The 15,977-nt window shown below is 42.7% G+C and overlaps 3 protein-coding genes across 4 annotated transcripts; 2 read left to right on the top strand and 1 right to left on the bottom strand.

Annotated features, from left to right (window-relative positions):
• The first annotated feature begins 1,385 nt into the window (after nt 1–1,385).
• On the top strand, nt 1,386–4,780 carry gins4 (GINS complex subunit 4 (Sld5 homolog)). The gene is made up of 8 exons (XM_041041438.1): nt 1,386–1,659; nt 1,765–1,851; nt 2,295–2,408; nt 2,502–2,599; nt 2,685–2,773; nt 2,934–3,024; nt 3,178–3,282; nt 3,612–4,780. Exons 1-7 carry the CDS (start codon nt 1,561–1,563, stop codon nt 3,272–3,274), a joined length of 675 nt encoding a protein of 224 aa, XP_040897372.1. The 5' UTR covers nt 1,386–1,560; the 3' UTR covers nt 3,275–3,282; nt 3,612–4,780.
• An 833-nt stretch (nt 4,781–5,613) lies between these two features.
• On the top strand, nt 5,614–7,603 carry zgc:77112 (uncharacterized protein LOC406459 homolog). Of its 2 annotated transcripts, none has more exons than XM_041042553.1 (3): nt 5,614–5,671; nt 5,770–5,845; nt 6,074–7,602. In XM_041042553.1, exons 2-3 carry the CDS (start codon nt 5,826–5,828, stop codon nt 6,924–6,926), a joined length of 873 nt encoding a protein of 290 aa, XP_040898487.1. In that variant the 5' UTR covers nt 5,614–5,671; nt 5,770–5,825; the 3' UTR covers nt 6,927–7,602. The 2 variants fall into 2 exon arrangements, with proteins under 2 accessions (XP_040898487.1, XP_040898489.1); XM_041042555.1 differs by having other exon boundaries at nt 5,622–5,671; nt 5,754–5,845; nt 6,074–7,603.
• A 698-nt stretch (nt 7,604–8,301) lies between these two features.
• Nucleotides 8,302–11,323, bottom strand: LOC121184789 (phytanoyl-CoA hydroxylase-interacting protein). The gene is made up of 4 exons (XM_041042662.1): nt 11,147–11,323; nt 9,268–9,442; nt 8,944–9,061; nt 8,302–8,848 (listed from the first exon to the last, which is right to left on the bottom strand). The coding sequence occupies exons 1-4, from the start codon at nt 11,321–11,323 to the stop codon at nt 8,302–8,304; spliced, it is 1,017 nt and encodes a 338-aa protein (XP_040898596.1).
• Nucleotides 11,324–15,977: the final 4,654 nt, after the last annotated feature.

Genomic DNA, 15,977 nt, shown 5'->3' with positions numbered 1-15,977 from the left:
CTTTGTTCTTCATTATAGAAATGTTACTGAAATGTTACTATAAAAACACAAAATATTTCACCATAACAGCCTTAATTTTGATTAGAGAATTTATTTATTTCAACTGCTTATTCAATTTTTGTGCATCATTTAAAGTTTTTCAAATTCGTTTATTAGTTTATTTTTAATTTGTCATCTGATTTGTGAATGGCTGACATTGTTAGGATTATTTTAATGGTTTCATATGTTTTTTTTAAACAAGGGACAAATGAGCTTCCATTTAAATAATTAGTCAGTGAAATAAGAGAATAATTCAGGACTTATGGGTAAAATTAATCACAATAAATAAATAGGAAGGACTAGACTGTATTTTGACATTTGTCACTGTCCACAGTTGTCAAAGCACAATTTCTTCTCAGCATGAAATCCAGCTATGTTATTGGTATCTGCTGATCTGCTTTACAAAGTGACTGCAGCTCTCCAACTTGTGGTGCAACCTGGCTACATCTTTGCAGGTCTGATGTAGCACAGATAAGCACAGAGGAAGCTGTTGTGAGAACTGGTATGCCGTGCTTAACGTCACTGCAGAACAATGGCAATGCCACAGCGGATGCAAGATCAGTACCAGTGAAAAAGAATCATGTGGCAAGAGCACATAATTAAGAAAGAGAAACATCAGAAAAATTGTATTCTGCTGCAAGCCACGGTGTAGTGGCTGGAACAAGTGAAACAGATGATGGCATTTCTGTTAAATTCACAGAAGACACAGTGGTGAAGGGAGGCATAAGAATGCAGGGGAGACATGGCATGTTCTATGTGCAAAGCTGGCTTCCGTGTTTTGACTGCAGATATTTTTTTTTTTTTGTCTTTGTGTCTGTGTGTAAATAATCACTCGTGACTAATGAGGTATAGACTGCACTATTTCCATATCCCATACTTTAATTGCCTGTAGCCAGGAGCTGAAACGTTTAAATCAAAATTTAATAACCGAGCTTCCCTCCAATGAAAATGCGATTTGCTGCACCATCCACTATAACTGTACTTATCATAGACATACTCCTTTGAAATCGTAACATACAGTATGTTGGTAATAAAATCCTTGTAATTTTGTTCACAGCACTAGTTTTGAAAAAGGAAGAGGTCCCTCAATTCAGACTCTCAGGAAACAGTGTTGACAGTGTAAAAGAATCTCGCATCCAGCATGTGGGAAATACATCCTCCAACACCAGCCATGATAGAAACACCAGCCTTAATGTCTGTACACTAAATAATTTGACTGTAAAGCCCGTTCACAGTTTACACATACCGCGTGCAGTCTGTGGGGAACTTTGCCTTGCAGGCTAGGCGCAGGGAACACGACCAAACATTTCATCTCGCGAGAACACGGTAGCAGTGGCGCCAATAAACAAGGACTCCGGGAAAAAAAAAACACGCTTCACTGTTACTAGTGCTTGTCACTTTCGCGTAAACTATTTGAAGTTATTCAGCCTGAATCGCTTAAACTGTCGCAGGAAAGCAAACGTACAGGTTTTGTGTTTGTTAAGGTCGGTGTTTTGTGATTTTACTTCGTCAAGGAAAACCATGTCGGACCCTTTGTGTGACGACGGCAGCGACGCCAACCAAGATGACAGTCAGGAGGATGTTATGACTCCGGCGGAGCTTATTGCTAAACTGGAAGAGGTGAGCTGATGTTAACAACATAACGATTTGTGAACACTTGGTACCACAGACTTCGTACAGCCTCGGCAGTAAGTTCACGGTTGTGTGTCTCTCTCTATGTCTCAGGCCTGGCTGAATGAGAAGTTCTCCCCGGAGCTGCTGGAGAACAGATCAGAGGTGGTGGAGTGTGTGATGGAGCAGCTGACTCACATGGTAAATGTGATTGGGGAATACCTCCTGCTCTGTGGGCTGTGTTTACTGTGTGTTCACTACTTCTCATGACTCTACTTACACTTCTAAACGTCAGTAAACAGCAGAAGTGGCATGGCGCAGGGCTGCAACCAACGATTATTTAGCCGTATAAAGATATTGGGATTTTGTTTTAGGTTATGTTATTATATGTGTAATCTGTCAAGGGTATACACTATATAAAATCTGAAATGTCTGTACTGTTTGGTTTGCATTACCATGCTGAGTAACAGACAGATATTTGTGTATCATTGTGACTTACATTATCTTACTGCTGTTGAAATCCCAGTACAAACCAGATCAAGCTGTGATGACATTTCACTGGTGTACAGTGTTGCTTTTTCTGTTCATTGAAAGTCACCTTCAGTAAATGTATTTTCTCAGTGTTGTCACCTTCATACCAACAGGAAGCCAACTTGCAGCGGGTGAAGAAAGGTGATGCAAAGGCCAGCATCCATCGAATGGAAATAGACAGGATCCGCTTTGTTCTGAGCAGCTACCTGCGCTCTCGTCTGCAGAAGGTCAGGCAGTTCAACAATGCGCCGTGCAAAATGAAGCTCACATCTCACTCAGGGCTTGTTGACAAAATTGTCTGATTTCTGTTTAATGTCTAGATCGAAAAGTTTTTCCCACACGTCCTGGAGAGAGAAAAGTCTCGAGGCGAGGGAGATCCTCCTCTGCTCTCACCTGAGGAGTTTGCCTTTGCCAAAGAGTGAGTATGGCCGAATAAGGTCAGAGCTGTTTGTTTAAACTACTGCTGTTTGTGTGACGCAAACAAATGTTTGTCTGGCGCACAGGTACTATGCCAACACAGAAACCTACCTGAAGGCTGTAGCACTGAAACGCATGCCTCCCAACCTACAGACCGTGGATATGCTCAAAGCAGGTAAAATCTCCTCTACTTTTACCTCTCTGTCTATTAGTTTGCTCTTAGATGACCCATGCCCGACATAATGCCATTGGCATGCGCTGGCAGATGGTGGCATTTGCTCTGACATTTTCACTGACCCTGACACTAAGTCCCATGTATTCTGATGTAATCCCAGTGCCTGAGCCCTGCCTGGACTCCTTTGTGTTTCTGCGGGTGAAGGAGAGACAGGACAACATCTTGGTCGAGCCCGAAACAGATGATCAGAGGTACTTAATTTATCAACATTTCACTTGACGTGTTGTCATTGTTTTTAAAACCCACTAGGTGGCAGTGTTACCTTTTCACATCCAGCGCTGTTATAGTTTTCTGCACAGATACTAAAACATCTGATACAACCTCTACTGTGTCTGTTCTCTCAGAGAGTATGTGGTGGATCTTGAAGAGGGCTCTCAGCACCTAATGCGGTATCGAACTATAGCACCACTTGTTTCAAGTGGAGCTGTGCAGTTAATCTGAAAGTCGAGGTACGTAATGAGTTCGACTGTCATTGTTCTCATTAACTCAATAATGCCCTCGCATCTTCCTGTACAGACGTCTGCTAATTCATTTCTGCAAGTCTTACATAAGCAACTGCTTTGCAGTGACATCTGTACATATTTTTAGCTCTACATCTTTTTTTTTTGTTTTTTTTTTGTTTTTTTTGCTGTGTTCAATGTTTCTTGGCAACAGATTATGGAAGAAAATTACCTCCTTTAAGAACCACAATATGTTTACAACATGTTGGACTCGTCATCTCGGTGAACTGCAGTTTATAATGAAATATGACTAACATATAGTGATTTTTATGTTACAGGTCTGTATGTTGGTGTGGCTTGCTCAAGGAGATGAGCGTAGTCTCATTTTCATCACATAGCAGTAATAAAGAGTGGCCTCTTTAACCTGCAGAGATCACATCAGGAAACATGTCCTTCTCTGTGATTGTCGTCAGGACCAAGGCCAAAAGCAGTGGATGCAAACAACAGACATTTGAGACCTCTGTGATACTGTGGCTTCAAGAAAATCAGTGGAAAATATTAATGCCAAATGTAAGGTCACTACCAGAGGAGAAGGCTGTTCACCGAATCAGCTTTTGCAGTGCTGTGGTGTTATTTTTGGACATTTTTAATCATGTCATAAGTCTGGTTACATAATTATATGTATTCTGGTGCGTTGGGGTTCGTGTGACTGTTATAGACTCTAAACACTCTATCTAATCTGCTAATTCATCACTCCCTCTGTTACTATATCCAGATGACTTGCGTTACTGGACTTTTTCTCTGCTGCTCACTAACAGGATGCGTCAAATGACCCTAAGGTGAAATTTCATCAGTTCACTTGGCGTCACAGTACCTAACATCCCAAAGTGCAGATGTTAATTTGTGTGTGTATTTGAAAGAAGGTTGTTTCTTTTGGTGATATTCACACTTAAATTAATCTGCATTACTGTCTGTTATAAATGATAGAAATCCCGTTAATGTTCAGATGTTTTCTGTGCATCTCTTCACCTTGACTTCCAAATCCAATTTTACCTGCTTTTCCACACCTCTTTGCTTCACAAGTTCGAAGTTTCCTTTGATTGTACTTTTTTTTTTAGTTTCACCCTGAGAGGATGTGCGGAACATTGTCTGCTCTGAGATGTAATTGTTGTAATTGCGTTGTTATGTAAGCGTTTCAGAGGTTGCAATCAGTGCTTATTGTTTGACCTCACACAGATTGCCCCATAATTGGAACCAATAAGGGACTGAGAGGAAGCGGGCTCTGCAAAGCTGAACTACGTGTTAACAGGCGGTCATCTTCTTGAACTGCACCGCTGATCTAGCTAATATCAAATCCAATAACCCTGTGTTGTTAGGACATCTGGAATAAGCATTTAGAGTATGTGAATTCTATTATTCAAATTAATATGGAGGAAACTGAAAGCAGGGTTCCCTTAGACCATGATAATGTGGATTTGAAAAAAATGCAACAATAAATATGTGTAAATAATTCAACAGGTAGTGAGTAATTCAGTTTATTGTTTATTAATCACAGCATCCAACTTCCATCATTTGAGCTCTATCAGCTGTCTTCACATCTTTTCACCATGCAATGGCAGAGACAAACCAGTATAACCAGTTAGAGGTTTTTAATTCATCAAAACATCATTGAATTTAGTTCAGTCCTGATACATCTCTGTAAGTGTGAAACCTGTATCATGTAACTCAATATGTAGACACGCAGTAGACTTGATTCCTGAATAGCTTCCTCAGTTAGGTGACTGGCATGCTGAGAGTTGTTTGTAATCTGGCCCTTCCACAGCCTCACACCTGCTGACGGACTGTGGGACAGCGATCCCTTCAGGACATGAGCCAGCTAGTGGTGGACTTGGATCCGGGCCCAGGGCTCAGTGGGATCTGTGTCCATTGACAGGTCTGAGAATAGAGGCCAGGACTGACTGGAATAGTTTCCACAATGCAGAGTTGAATTACATGCAGATACAGTAGACTTGTATGTACATGTTCGCCATGTCAGCACTGGGCAGCACAGATCTGAGTGGACGATGCAAAGACATAATGACACGTATCTTTACATCTGAACATACTGGTGTGATAACATGTTTTTATACTGACAGTCAAATTTTGAACATACAAAGCACATAAAATAGAAATAAGGACTGTTGTTGTACATGATCAAAAATCTGTCATAGCCAGGTCTGAAATAACATTAGAACAGAAAACCAAAGTATTCAGCTGATTGGTCAGGAGCGTGAAGAGGGAGGAGTACACAACATGACATTTTAACTGAGGTAGTATAAATAGGACACTGTGCTACATTCTGCTGTGGGCAAAGGGATGACTGACACTACAGACTACAACTTGCTGCTCATGAGTGTTTGTAAGTTACATTTTAAGACTTTTGAAAGATGCAGTTTTTTTATGTATGACAACAGTGATTTTCCTAATTTTTTTTATATCAGTTCTTCTGTTTTCTAGAACTCCAACCAAACTTTGAGGATATTATTCTCATCACTCAGCGCCAGACTACCAGCATGGAGATCTCCAGTACAACGTAAGCACTTATAAGTGTGTGATGATCTGTTATCTTGCATCTCTTCCTCAATCATTTAGAAAAAGTGATGGTGAATTGTAATTATTGTCACATTTTTTTGGTGTCACCTTGATGTTGTGGTGCAACCCCCACCCCAACATCACAACCTTATAGCAAAACACTTACTGAAGCTTAATCACTCTTTTAGGGCAGCAGTCTTTACTGAAACCACTGTTTTTCTCTTGCAAGTGTCCTGCCTGTGGTCGGCCTCGGATCAATGGCCCAGTCGTCTGGACTTGTGGAGCTTGCTGTCAGGCTGTGCTTGAACCAACGCAAACAGCTGTGTCCTCACGTTTGGGTTCCCATCCTGAAGCCCCAGCGTCCTTGCATCCGTCCTCATTTTTCAGATCAGCTACCATCTGACATCCTGGGTCAGGCATACCTGAACCACCCTCTCTTGTCATTCTTGGATGACGAGGTTTTGATCCAAAACAAGAACAAGCGCGTGGTTTTCGCTGACTCAAGAGGACTGTCTCTAACAGCTGTGCGAGTGTTTTCTGACGAAGAGGAGCAGTCTGACCTCGACCTGCTGCCGTCGCTGCAGGGTTTGGAAAGCATGACAGAGGACAGCTACAGCTGCACCGTCAGCACCTGCTGCCCAGGAACACAGCTCAAACTGGGCTTCCCGCAGCCCTCTGCAGATTTCCACGCCTTCCGTGTCAAGCTGGCAGAGAGCATGGTTATCCTGGAGAACTGCAGCATTACTGAACAGGCCCTCCGAGGTACTGTCCGAGTCAGGAACATCAGTTTCCAGAAGGATGTGCGTGTGCGCATTACCTTTGACTCATGGCAGAGCTACAGAGATGTGCCCTGTACGTACGTGCAGAAACGCTTCGGAGGACCACAGACAGACATCTTTGAATTTGAGATTGCTATTCCTAAAGTGCTAGATGCCAAAAGGAAGATAGAATTCTGCTTGAGGTATTTACCAGGAGGACACAGTGAACCTTTTTGGGACAATAACAGCGGACAGAATTACAGCATTGCAGTGTGTGTGAGCTCACATCTCTGCTGCGGCAAGAATCTAAGTGAAAGGGCATGACTTACTCATCCTCCAAAGCATCCCTGTTTTTCTCATACATAACACATCAGTCCTGGTTAAAGATCAGGTCAATATATTTTTTATTGCACTTGCATTGTTTTCATTCTGAAGTGGTACTTTATATTTTCATAAATGTGTAGACATTTCAGTAACTGTATAAAAAAAAAACTTTAAAACGGGTGACTTTTGTTGCAATTTTCAGTTTTCTTTTCCACTTCTATTTCACATTCAGCATCAAATGGGTGACCTTGTTTTTCAGTCCACACACTCTTGGTCCTACATGTTGGCTGCTCACCAGCCCATGTGTTACTGTTGTGCAGCAGGGATGGGATCCCTTTCACTTTGGGCATTTCTGGGATTCCCCTGCAGGTCAGAGATTACTGGGGAGGGACAAACAGGAGCAGGAGAGAAGCTAATCTTAGCTCAGCCCTGTTTCTAGAGCTGAGGTTTGCTGTCAGAGACTGATTGCAGGGAATGTTGTGATACCATCTTCCTCATTACCTTCCTCACAGTGCTCAAAACCCCATTACACGGCCTGGCCCTGCTGTCACTGTCACATTGCAACATATTTTTCTACAGTGAAAGTCTGTGGTGCAACATTTAGACACTGTGCATAGTCATGAACTGCAATTACTTTCCTAATTTTAATTCTACAATTAGCTTTTAAGAAGGATTAAAGTACTTGGCAGAGATGCTGAAAACTTAATTTGAAACTACAATGTCGCAATAATGATTAGACATTTTTTTAAAAAGACAAAGAACATCTGGCAGTGACTTCATAGAGAGAGCATCACAAGAAGCAGAAATAATATATAGAGATATTTGTTATGAACTCTATAATGTTTAAAATCACTGACCCATCAAAGGGGCATGCTTCTGGCATTTGCACTTCTATCAAACACATTTTTTTATTTAAAATAAATCACATCAAATTCATAGTCCTGCATAAAAAAAATTGAATTAAGGAAAAAAAGTAACTTAAAAAGATTTCAAAAAGATAATGCTGCACCAGACACCAGAAGACACAGACAACTCTCAACAAATGAGGAGCACAGATTTTCTCCAGTCTTCTATAACCTATTATGTTTTTTTTTAATGTTTTATTCAGCAGTCAGAGATGGACTGCACTTAATGTACTTCCAGCTGTGTTCTTAAAATTCTGCAAAACACACTGTAAAAGTCCAATACTCACTATTCTATTCCCGGGCAGGAGGGAAGAGGGAAAGCAGCATGCACACACCCTGAGAGGTGGGCTGTTTCCACTGTGATCTGACCTAGACGATGATGAACTCAACTGTTTTGTCTTGTGCAAAACTGTGTCTTTCAGCATTGCAGGCTCACACACTCCCAGGTCTGCCTTACATCAGCGTCTCCCTCAGCGTCCCACACTGATGTTGCACACTTTGCAGCTTGGGTCTTTCTTGGCATTGGCTGTGGTCAGACTCATAAGCTGGTGGTGCCCGCTGATCTGCTCCACACTGCCATGATCCAGATGAACCGGCTCTGTAAAAAGCACCTCGAGGATGACGTCACTGGCATGGCAGTACAGAGGCTCCTCCCCTGGCCTCTGGGGGGCAGTGTATGTCAGGAAGGGGTTGGAGGCCAAGTCCAGCATAGGGAGGCGGGTGCGGCAGAAGGTATCTCCCTCTGAGCCAACAGGGGCCGGCACCAGCACCACATAGTGGTAGGCTGTGTACATACAGTAGAAGTCTGCAAAGTACAGGCAGATGTTGGGGTTCAGCAGGTGTCCAGCTGGGATCTGGAAACGCAAGGGGCCGTACGGGGAGTCTTTCGGAGGGAGGCCTGTATCAAACTCTGTGTTGCAGCTAAAGAAGACTCCCTGCAGTTTGCCATTGATAGGAGAACCATGACTCCCGCTGCTGTCTTTCAGGGCTGGACGCATCAGTCCTCCACATTCCCTCCTAATCCAGGACATGAAGAGGAAAAGAGTATTACGCTTAATTGCTAGAGGCATGGCTTTAGGCATACAATGAAGAGGTAAGAGTGCAGCACTGACCTGACGTAGTCAAAGTAGTCTGGGTGCTGGTTCCGATAAAACACCGAGAATTTCAGCAGCCTCCCGGCAGAGCCTGTGGCCTTGTCAAGAAGCTGCTGTAGATGTTCCATGGCATAGTCTGCAAAGTTGATAGGATCTGTGTAATCATTTCAAGTCTGCGCTGCTTTCAAATGCTAATGACTACCCAGTGCTGAGACAGGAATGTTATTTTGCCATTTCTGTGCAATGCACGTTTTTGTCCTTATCTCGTACTGCTTTGGTTAAAGCTTTCATATTCTGTTGCATATATCATCAGTGTAAGGTTAGCTGTCGCACATGTCTTACCTCCAGTGCAGAACTCCACCACCTGGCTCCACTCGGACACCAGGTAGTCGCCATCTGGCTGTCGAACAGCAGTTTGAACAGCAACACAGTACTCAGTTCGCGGGCTGAGGAACCAGTGTCCCCTCACCGCCATGGGGAGAGACACAGCCTTGGCCACCAGCTTGGTTGGCACATCCTGGGGGGAACAAAACAGGAAAAAAGGTGACATCAGGGACAGGATGCAAGGCTATAACAGGCTGCTGCATGTTTTAATTTACATTTCAAAGCAAATGTAAATGCAGTTGTTAAACCTTCATAAACTTTGCCTTATTAGCATGATATTCCACTTCAAGCCTAAGCTGCTGTAACTAGGATACATCTAATCAAATCAGCGGCTTTGTTTTGGCCAAGGCCTCTAAGAAGCACAGCTAATTACTACAGGCTCAGAGGCCCATATATCCATGGTAACATCTCTGATGCAAGTTTGTTTGTGCCACTTAGTGTATCAGAGGGAGAACATATCATCCATTCAGGAACAGCTCACTCAGTCCTATCCCTGCCTTGACTTCAGAAACATGCCTTTTCAGCTGTTGAAAGCCAGCTGCAATAATAGGCTATAATTGCAGGGAGTATTTTGCACCTTAAATGGAGAAAGATGTGTAATGTTATGCTGAAGCTATAATTTAGACACCAAATTAATCACTTAAATGCTAATATCATTATTAATGTCGATGTAACAGTGTAAAAAATTCCGTTAGCAATATTTAGACAAAATTAGACTATTTCTGTGCTGGCGGCCCTGTGAGGCAGAAGGCTACTTAGGCACAGCCATGCCTTGAGCTAAATGCTAATGTCTGCATGTTTACATACTGGTGTTAAGAAGGTATAATGTTTTCCAACTTCACCACCTGAGCTTAGTGTATTGAAATGGACAGTATCAGAGGATCACCAAAGTGATTAATTCATGACTGTCAGTGCATGAATTTTACAGCAGTCCAATAATATATTGTCAATAATACAAACCATTTCATTAAAAGCCAAAAATGTCAACCTCGTGGTGGCTAAAGGTAAAGTCAGAGGATCACCAAAGTCAGCAGGAGTCATCTGCTGGGGACCATGAATGTCTTTATGAAATTTAACGGCAATCCATTCAATAGTTGTTGGGATATTTTAGTTTCGATCAAAGAGGTGGACTGACTGACCAACCAACGGACACACCGACTTCACCATCCCCAGAGCCATGTCGCTAGCATGGCTAAAAATAAATAGGGAAACATCTGTATGGAACTTGCAAAGTACATGTCGGTTCAGTTCTTCTGCAGATGGAAAGTAGCTGGCAGCTAAATTTGGTGCAAAGCAGCTCGTCTCACTGCTTGAGATTAATAATCCCAGAGAAAGACATTTATTGAAAATGAAGTGAACACTGCTGCGTGAACTTTGCTTAATTTGTGAATTTAGTGATGTGCATTGGAAGTAATTAACATGGCAACTGTTCTGTGCTGCAGCTGAATTTGTCAGTTGTTGTCCACTTTATGAGGAAACAATGTACATGTGAGTCACTGGCCTGAAGCTGTTGACTGCACTCATTTTCCTTTTCGCCGGTATTGGAAGTGACTGAAAGGGCGCAACCGCTGTTTTCTGTGTTCAGACAGAATATCATAAGCCACTTATGGGCTCATCTCTCAACCCAGCCAGACCTCAATAAAAATGCACATTTTCCTGTCTCATTTAGGCTGTCCTCTCTTACTTTAAGGGGAAACACAGTACAGGGTGGACTTTCTTGCCAATAATGTGGCGAAAGGCACGTTTTTCAGTAGCAACACAGCAGGGAGCAGATTGCATTCAGGGATCAGACAAGGGAAGGTGCACAAGGTCATGCAGCAGTTTCAAACTGTCAGACCCTGTGTTTAAAGCGGTTGGGGTCCTTGCTCTCTTTGCGGCTCAGGTCAATGAAGAAGTGTGTGGCCCTGGCAGTGTCCTCAGGGGTCATGTCCCACATGATGCGGAAGGAGTCGCAGGTCACTTCACAAATCTGGATGTTGCACGGGGTGGAGAGAGGGGCGTCCATTTCTGTCATCTGCCATTAACATGAGAGATGAGAGAGGATAGTTAGAGTTAAACCAGAGTGTAATCCGGGACTGTAATACCAGTGCTGGAGAATGGCAACATCTGGTAAAAGAGATTAAATTTTATTGCCAAGAGCTACAAAGTGAACACAGTACAGCAATTAGGAAACAGCACCACTGAAAACACCTCACAGAATCCAATTAACCTTTAATTTAGGGATCTGTGTCCCGGCATTTTATTCACTGTCCTGCTCTTTTCTCTCCTCCTCCCCCCTTTTCTTGCCCTTAACTGACATTTCCCATCATTACACAACTCGATACGCTCCCAGCTGAGTGACTGGCCTCTGCTTTCCCCATGCATTTCATAATCCACCTACAGCAGTCTCCCAGCAACCACACGTTTGCAGCCTCCCTCAATCTCCTCCTGCAATTTTCAAGAAAGGGGTCATAAACAAAAACTGCTGCTGCACCCATCAGCAACAATTTAAACTGAAGGTAACTTTTTGAATGCTTCTGCCTTCTCACTGGAGTGTATACATTTTCAAAACCGCTGAGCAAGAGAACTCCTTGCAGCTCAAGGGAAATCTTCAAACAGCTTTTACATGGTTTGGGCAGAAATAGGGGAGGTTTAAGTGGGTATCAGCAGCAGGTGATGTACGATCATATTTCCTTAGTTGCCCATCAGCAATTCGATCCAAGCTGCTGCACATAGCCTGGAGTACACGGGCTGGGGGCAATTTGTTGGTCAGCCTGTGTTTGCGTTTGATTAGCTGTCACCTTACCTCTTCTGGGCTGATGGTTAGTCTCTGCAGCGTGTGCACAATGGTCATCTTCTTTTGCCCTGAGACTTAGCGCACATCCATTCCTCCATAGTTTGCTTGTTATTTTCATCGGTTTTGAGTTGGTCATTGCAGTCATCTCCTCCAGTATTGCTTACTGATCTAGTGAAGCATTTTCTCCCTTATTTTTCTGCACTCTAGCATCTCAACACCAGAGTAGCACATTGCATGTTCTTCTTATTAAAATCACTCCCACACTGAGCATATGTTAAAGCACAGGTGCACCAAAAATAACCTTCTAGCGGTTTAGTACAAACAGTCTTAACATGCTCGTTTTGCTGTCTGTGTAGTCCTACAGATGCCTGGTGTAGTGTCACTGTCTGACTGCCAGGTCTGCTAAGGTGCTCTCCAGTCAGGATGATGGACAGGCTGCAGCAGCTCATTAAAGCCTGTGAACTGTGAAATTTGTGCGGTGGCTCGTTCACACGGGGCCAGGGGAGAGAGCTGTTGCGTCACGCACGTGTGTTTCCACGCGTCTGTTTTCCAGCTGCTGTTCTCATTTCTTACCATGGTGTCTTTTCAGAGATAGAAACTGGGGCAAGAGGAGATTCTCACAGGACAAGTCATCAAAGCCCCATTTCTCTGCGTGTGTTCCACTTTTGGATGGAATATATATGTGAACACAGTTCAAACGCAGGTTTCCATGCCATTCACACGATCCCATTTCCCTGATTTAAAAATCTGTCTGTAAAAAGAAATTTGAGCCAATTACCTCTGCTGTGATACTAGCTTTGATAGACAGTTGCTCCAAATAAGGCAGCTGGGTCTAACTAATATTTGTGGCAGGGACTCACATCATAAATGATAATTTATCAAGAATTGTGTACATCGGGCTGTTAGAGCTCAGTTACAATCTTTAAACCGGCTGAAATACATAACACACACACAGATGTTGTTCTCTCTGTGAGACAGTATCATGAAAGAAGCTGCTGCATTCATGCATATGGAGCACGCCACAGAAAGCAACTCTCGTGTTCAAAGTCTGTGTGTTTTTTTTTTTCTTCAGCACATTTAGACGCTCGCACAAGGGAGGAATAAAAGGCACAATTTACTCAGTATATTTTTGAAACCAAAGGGGGTGAAATGGTCATTACACAGTATGAAACCGTCAGAAATAGTGTGTGGAGTTCGACAAACAAGCCGTTAAAAAGAGATGCTGTGTGACTAATAACAGTTTGCACTCCCTTGCACAATTAAACCAAGCATTAACATTTAGGAAAATGAGCACCACATCTCATTACATGAGGCGAGTCAGTGCTGCTGGATGGAAGATCTTCAGAGTCTCATGTGAGATGGCATTGGTGGGATGTAATAGATGCCATCACACATGCATGTGTACATCCACAGAACAACATACAAATAAAACCCATGCAGAAACACCCCAGCTACTAGATCCATCTGACCCTATATCTAAGATTACTTGAGAGATGCACACTCCATCACAGCATAAAATTTTTTGATGTCCACAACTTAAGAGTAGAAAACAATGGATTTATTTTCTGAGCGCTTCCAAGCATCAATAAACAGAGTGATTGAAAATAATTCCTTACTTGTATGAGGCTCAAATCTGTGATGGGAGAAGACTGTAGCCGAGCTGAATTGAACTCGCTTCTTTTTTGCGCTTTTGTACTTGCCTCCTCTGCTGCAGTCGATGATAGATCCCCCAGGAAAACTGATTAGGAGGTGAAACAAACACACAGCCTCTCTCTCTCTCTCTCTCTCTCTCTCTCTCTCTCTCTCTCTCTCTCTCTCTCTCTCTCGCTCTCTCTCTCTCTCTCTCTCTCTTTCTCCAGCTCTCCGTCTGTTTCTCTCTCACTCTCTGTGTCACACAAACCCTCTCACCCCCTCCACCTCCTCTTCCTCCCTCCCCCCTCCCTCCCAATCGCATTTTTGCTCTGGGCTCTGCATGATGTTTACTTGACTCCTATGCAGCCACACAGGATGAATTAAAAACCTTTTCCAGCTGGAGTGCGACTACAGTTAAACACTCAGTCGACCTCGTCAGCATCGTGCCTTCGCTGGCCAGTCACACACAACAGATCACTTGCCAGTAAGTCTGCCCCGAAGCAACAAATCCCCACACACTCTGATGTACACTGAACACTTAGCTGCTTGTATAAATGTCGCCTCTGTCCAGTATGGACACTGGGAGGGTAAAAGGGAAAAAATGAAGTATTTTACACACACTCCACTAGCTACTGAGCAGTGATGTCCCAGTAAATTGCATAGAGCACCATCAAGACCTCAAAAAATATACATGTGCCAACTGTTATGCCATATGGACAAACTCCACGGGGCATCTCCCCCCAGCCCATACGGAGGCGAGGGATACCACTATGTAAGTCCAGAGTAAGCAGATTTCCACTGGCATTAATTTTCAGAGGGATGTTTTTGTACTGGTTCAACCTCATGGGACATATTCATTTAGGATTTCATCGAAGATTAAAAGACACCCCTGCCAGATTAATGGCCATAATCTGCTAGTATAACAATGGATATGGGCATGGAATAAAGACAAATAACAAAGGGATAAACTGATAGTGAGAGAGCATTCCTGTCACAAACACATAGTATTTGTATTTCAAAAAATGACAGAGATATATTGCCATAATTCCACAGAAGTTGTGTGGTATAGAAAAGCTTCATTTATTTCCAGCCAGCCGCAGATAAGTGATACCCTCAGAGTGTAATTAAACTGCAATCATCCATCATTAGTCATGCCATGACAGTCTGCCTCAGTCCAAATAACCCTCTCAGCTCCAGAGGTGGGAACAGCCAGTTTGTTAGGGGAGGACTGGCTGTGTGTGTTTAGGCAAGAGACTTTGGCCCCATTCATGTAAACCATTTGTGATGTCAAAAAAAGGACAGCATCTCTTGTATTTGAGTAAATGTACACATTGGCATAAATTATTATTGTCCAAAATTTGTGAGGATTTATTCATTACAGTCCGTCCTTCGCAAATACATTGAAGCCAACCCCATGGCTCATGCATTATCAGAAGGACCAGAACCAGAACGTTGGAGTTGGTGTGTGGCCTGGAGCACTGAAATGGTCAGAAGCAGCCTGGAGAAGGGCTTTATTTCAGAAAGATGGCACCAGAACAACTTACAGTTTACAAAAGTTTAAGCATCATATTTGCATATATTCACGTGAATCTGTGTGCACCAAAATATGGACACATTTCACAAGTATCTTAATGCTAACTTGATTCTTATGGACATACCATTAATTTTCTTTGGGTGCATGAATAAATCTATCATGGCTGCTTTTTCAGCCATGGTTGTACACTTACCAACCTCAGTGTACATTTGCAAAAGTCACATTATGTGTAAAAAAAATATATGCAATGTGTAAATCAATTGTGGTCCCACAGTTTGTAAACAATAACAATAAATTACACTGATGTTGTGATGTGATTTTGCCATGGATGGCTTACTGAATGAGCCTACCAGGCCAATTGCCAAGAGCATGTTATGTTCCCCTAGACTCAAACAACTACAACTACACGCACAAAACAACCACAAAGAGACTCAAAACAAGGACAAAGAGACACAAAAGACTGTAAGGATCAGCAGAATGACCTTAGTGAAAGTCTAAACAATAGTTGCAATAGATTTCGCACCCACTAAAGTCAGCCAGTCAGCCAGGTGAAAGAGATTCACTTGGATGATAGCAGTTGTGTTGATTGAAAGAAATGGGGAAAAATTGGGAAAGAAATTGTCTCTAATGTGCAATACCACCTGTGAAATATACCTGTTATCATCATGTGCAATATGTCTTTACGATCACCATGTGAAACATCATATACTGAAAGTGACTGCAAAA

Source organism: Toxotes jaculatrix, chromosome 7 (genome assembly GCF_017976425.1).
Source record: "Toxotes jaculatrix isolate fToxJac2 chromosome 7, fToxJac2.pri, whole genome shotgun sequence".
Classification (NCBI taxonomy): domain Eukaryota; kingdom Metazoa; phylum Chordata; class Actinopteri; family Toxotidae; genus Toxotes; species Toxotes jaculatrix.
This window is presented reverse-complemented; position numbering and strand designations above follow the sequence as displayed.

Excerpts from the sequence above, each read along its gene's own strand:
- LOC121184789 (XM_041042662.1), bottom strand. The coding sequence starts at position 11,323 with ATGACAGAAATGGACGCCCCTCTCTCCACCCCGTGCAACATCCAGATT. Across the intron at positions 9,062-9,267 it reads GGTGGAGTTCTGCACTGGAG|ACTATGCCATGGAACATCTA; the intron begins GTAAGACATGTG and ends TCAACTTTGCAG. Across the intron at positions 8,849-8,943 it reads GACTACTTTGACTACGTCAG|GAGGGAATGTGGAGGACTGA; the intron begins GTCAGTGCTGCA and ends GTCCTGGATTAG.
- zgc:77112 (XM_041042555.1), top strand. The coding sequence starts at position 5,826 with ATGGAGATCTCCAGTACAAC. Across the intron at positions 5,846-6,073 it reads ATGGAGATCTCCAGTACAAC|TGTCCTGCCTGTGGTCGGCC; the intron begins GTAAGCACTTAT and ends TTCTCTTGCAAG.
- gins4 (XM_041041438.1), top strand. The coding sequence starts at position 1,561 with ATGTCGGACCCTTTGTGTGACGACGGCAGCGACGCCAACCAAGATGAC. Across the intron at positions 2,600-2,684 it reads GAGTTTGCCTTTGCCAAAGA|GTACTATGCCAACACAGAAA; the intron begins GTGAGTATGGCC and ends TCTGGCGCACAG. Across the intron at positions 2,774-2,933 it reads CGTGGATATGCTCAAAGCAG|TGCCTGAGCCCTGCCTGGAC; the intron begins GTAAAATCTCCT and ends ATGTAATCCCAG.